The sequence below is a fragment of the Pteropus vampyrus genome, unplaced genomic scaffold (genome assembly GCF_000151845.1).
Source record: "Pteropus vampyrus isolate Shadow unplaced genomic scaffold, Pvam_2.0 Scaffold46, whole genome shotgun sequence".
NCBI classification, from domain to species: domain Eukaryota; kingdom Metazoa; phylum Chordata; class Mammalia; order Chiroptera; family Pteropodidae; genus Pteropus; species Pteropus vampyrus.
The window spans coordinates 5,847,603-5,851,059 of NW_011888827.1; the positions used below are offsets into that span (position 1 = coordinate 5,847,603).

The 3,457-nt window shown below is 52.6% G+C and overlaps 1 protein-coding gene across 1 annotated transcript in view; it reads left to right on the plus strand.

Moving 5' to 3' along the window:
* The window catches only part of AFAP1L2 (actin filament associated protein 1 like 2), a 29,558-nt gene that overhangs the window by 21,565 nt on the left and 4,536 nt on the right, over positions 1 to 3,457 (plus strand). The window contains exon 10 of the mRNA XM_023530078.1: positions 1,747 to 1,958. Within this exon, the coding sequence (XP_023385846.1) occupies positions 1,747 to 1,958 (212 nt within the window). The remainder of the gene's footprint in view (positions 1 to 1,746; positions 1,959 to 3,457) is intronic.

The window sequence follows — 3,457 nt, forward strand, 5'->3', positions numbered from 1 at the left end:
GGAGAGACACCTTTCCCAGAAAATGCCCTGGGGTGGCGCCCATCGTTGCATGCCCTGCAGGCTGTTGCTGTCCACCTTTGGGCCCTTTCCTCTTCCTCATGCATCCCAAGCCGCAGCCCGGGCTTTCGTCCTGAGTCCCAGTTTGTTCTGCGTTTTGAAGCTGGCCAGGTGGCTGGGGGGTAGGGCGGAATGGGAAAGTGGCAGAAAAGGCCTCACCTTTGGGCCTTCTGCTTCTCCAGCCAGGCACTGGCTAATGGCCTGGCTCTGCCGGTCCCCGTGGCCTTGAGGCATCAGAGCCTGGTTACGATGAGTCACTTTGGGAGTTGTGGCTGGATGTTATTCAGCAGTGAACCATGCTCCTGCCCCCTGTGGCTGGGGAGGGGCCAGGGAGAACACAGGGGCTCTCCTTCCCGAGATTCAGCATCCGAGCTCCCACCCCTCCTCACCCAGAGTTCTTTTTGGTCCACAGTTCTTGTGATGGGTAAGTGGGGCATCTGCCCAAATGAGCCAGAGGTCCTAGGTCCTGGGCTCAAATTCTTCCCCTTTGCTACCTTGTTGTGATATTCACGTGGCTCTGAGAAATTCACGATCCCCACAATTCATGATCCCTGCTGTGTGGCCAGCACTGGCTGGGTAGGAAGGTGGCCATTCACTTGGACCCTACTGTACAAGCCTAGTTCATTCCGGCTAAGGCTCCAAGTAGCTGCCACGTCCTTATGGTGGAGGAGGCATCTGCTTTGGAAGCCAGTGCCCCTGGGATGGAGAGCAGCACGCCGGAGCCTGCAAAGCATCCTAAAGACTGGATTTTACTCATCTTTGCAGCCCCAAGGATAAGGCTGTGCTTGGCACATGGTGTCAGGTCCCTAAATGTTCATCTAACTTTTTTTTCCCTTGGGGGTGGTGGGAAGCTTGTCCTCTGCTTGAGAAGCTGAACTCTGTACTTGCAACCATTTGAGAATAGTAAAGGACTGCATGGTGGCTGCCGGCTGCCTCTGCATGCCAATAGGGGGAGGGGCTCCCTGCTGGAGAGGCCCCGGGGGTAGACCCTGGGTGCCGAAGACGAGCATGGCAAGTTCCTGCCCGTGAGAAACTGTCCATTGGAGGCTGACGTGGAAGCAAAGGGTCTCACTGTTCTGAATCCAAGTGTCCTGAAGGCAGGCAGAGCAGAGCGTGCAGGACCCAGGGAGGGCCAAGGCCAGCTGCATCTGGAAGGATGAGAAGGAGTTGGTGAGGGGGAGGAGGACTTTGCAGGCTGAGACTGAGTGACCTAGGGATGGCAAGGCGGTCGCGCAAGCTGGGAAACTAAGGCCGTCGAGGCAGAGGGATCACACCTGCAGTGAGGAGACCCTGGCTGGGGCGAGCCTCCTGCACGTGGCCTGAGTGACTGGAGGCAGGCAGAGGGCTGCTGCTGGCCAGGCGCTTAGTGCCCTGGAGATGAGTCCTGGGCTGGGGGATCCCACTGCCTTGCACACTTGCATAGCAGCCTGGCCCAGTCCAAGATGCAACACACTTTTCTTCTAGACACACCATTTTCAAATACTAGTAGAGCTGTGTTGCCCACCTTCGAAAGGTCTAGCTGCCAACACAAAGGAGGGGGAAAAACACACTGAGATTCACAGCCCGAGCTCATAAAACTTCTCGGGCAAAGCCTGACCAGTCTTGGAACCCTGGGAGGCCCGGAGGTGGTGGCAGCCTGGACGCCCCTCAGCCACCCCTGCCCTCCTGCAGCCTCCTCCTCTCCTGCAGGTTACCTGAACGTGCTGGTGAACAGCCAGTGGAAGTCACGCTGGTGCTCCGTCAGGGACAGTCACCTGCACTTTTACCAGGACCGGAACCGCAGCAAGGTGGCCCAGCAGCCCCTCAGCCTGGTGGGCTGTGAGGTGGTCCCAGACCCAAGCCCGGACCACCTCTACAGCTTCCGTATCCTCCACAATGGCGAGGAGCTGGCCAAGCTCGAGGTACTGCTGGCCCGTGGGGTAGGCAGGGGCGGCCGGGGCGGGGAGGTTGAGGCTGTTTGCTGCAAGTCGTGGAAAATCAGTGAAGTTGTGCCTTATTTTTGTTTCCTTTGCCTGAGATTGTTTGCATTTTTTAAAATTTTCCATTCCCTTTCTGACCTCAGGGTGGTTGTGTTAAAGGAGTGGACAATGAGTTACTTCCTGCACTTAGGGCAAGAGGAGTATTTATAACTCTCGAGCTGCTGGAAGAACCTGGGGACTCACAGTGGGTTTGATTTAGTTTGTGTATCACCAGATGGAGCCTAGTACATGAAAATGACGACTGTTAAGGCTTATCTGGGGGGAAGAATCAGGTTTATGATACATTTTTCCCACTCCCCGCCCTCTGTTTGATGTAATGTCACATTTACAAAATAAGCGGTGACATAATGCCTTGCACTGAGCTGGGTGGGCCTCAGCCAGGGTTTTTCACACGCACAGAAGCACAGACTTCCCAGTTCACTCCTGTTCATCTAGTCCTAGATCCTGGGGTCTTCATCCAAATTTTGTTTCAATGCTGCCCTCTGGTGGCTAAAAGATCCACATACCGGTTGCTTCTCAGACAAGTTGACAAGTTTAGACTAATACATATTCTCTACTCAGTACAATATGTGAACAAGACAGAGATGCTCCCTGTCCTCATGGAACTTACATTCTAGTGTGAGAATGAGATGTTGTTATTCAATTAATTACCCAATTACTTAATAACAGTTGCTGAAAAGTGGTGGGTATGAGTGAAAACCATCGTGCTGGGGTCAGGGCGGCACCGCGTGGGATAAGAGCAGTGAGAGACACCGAAGGTTTCGGGGGGCGCTGGCATGCTCAGATTTGGGTTTTGAGATGCCTCCTCTGTCTGTTGAATGGGGAACAGATGGAGGGTGGGGGACAGGGGCCAAAATGAGACCTGCTAATAAGCCATAACAGTGGCCCAGGGCAGAGACGGTGCTAAGCGGGAATTCGGTGATGCCTGGGAAAAGCTTTATGGAGAAACCTGCCTGAAAATGAATGGGAAAAGGAAACCAGCTAAATGTCACTCGGCTCACAGCTGCCTCCTTGGTGCAGAGAACGTAGCAGGAAGGTGCAGAGCTGTGTTGTGTAGTGCCCAAGTGGTAGCTGATTTTCCTCATGAAAGTAAACACATAGTACTTATAGAATTCCCAGTTTTTTTCTCATTCTAATGGCAAGAAACAACATTGGATTGGCATTCCAATAGAAATACCCACTAGATGTATTTGTTTAGAATTCATTGTCCCCTGGAAAAAACCTAAGGACCGATTACCCTGGGATTTAGTTCATGATTTGGCAGAGATAGCTGACCTCACGTAAGCTGTTTAAGCCATCTTGACTATCGAAACCATAAACAAAAATAAATTTGAATTTCGTTACATCTTAGGGGATCCAGGTAGTCTTGTATGTTTGGATTAGGGTAATACACTGTGACAGTTCAAAAAATAGAGGTATCA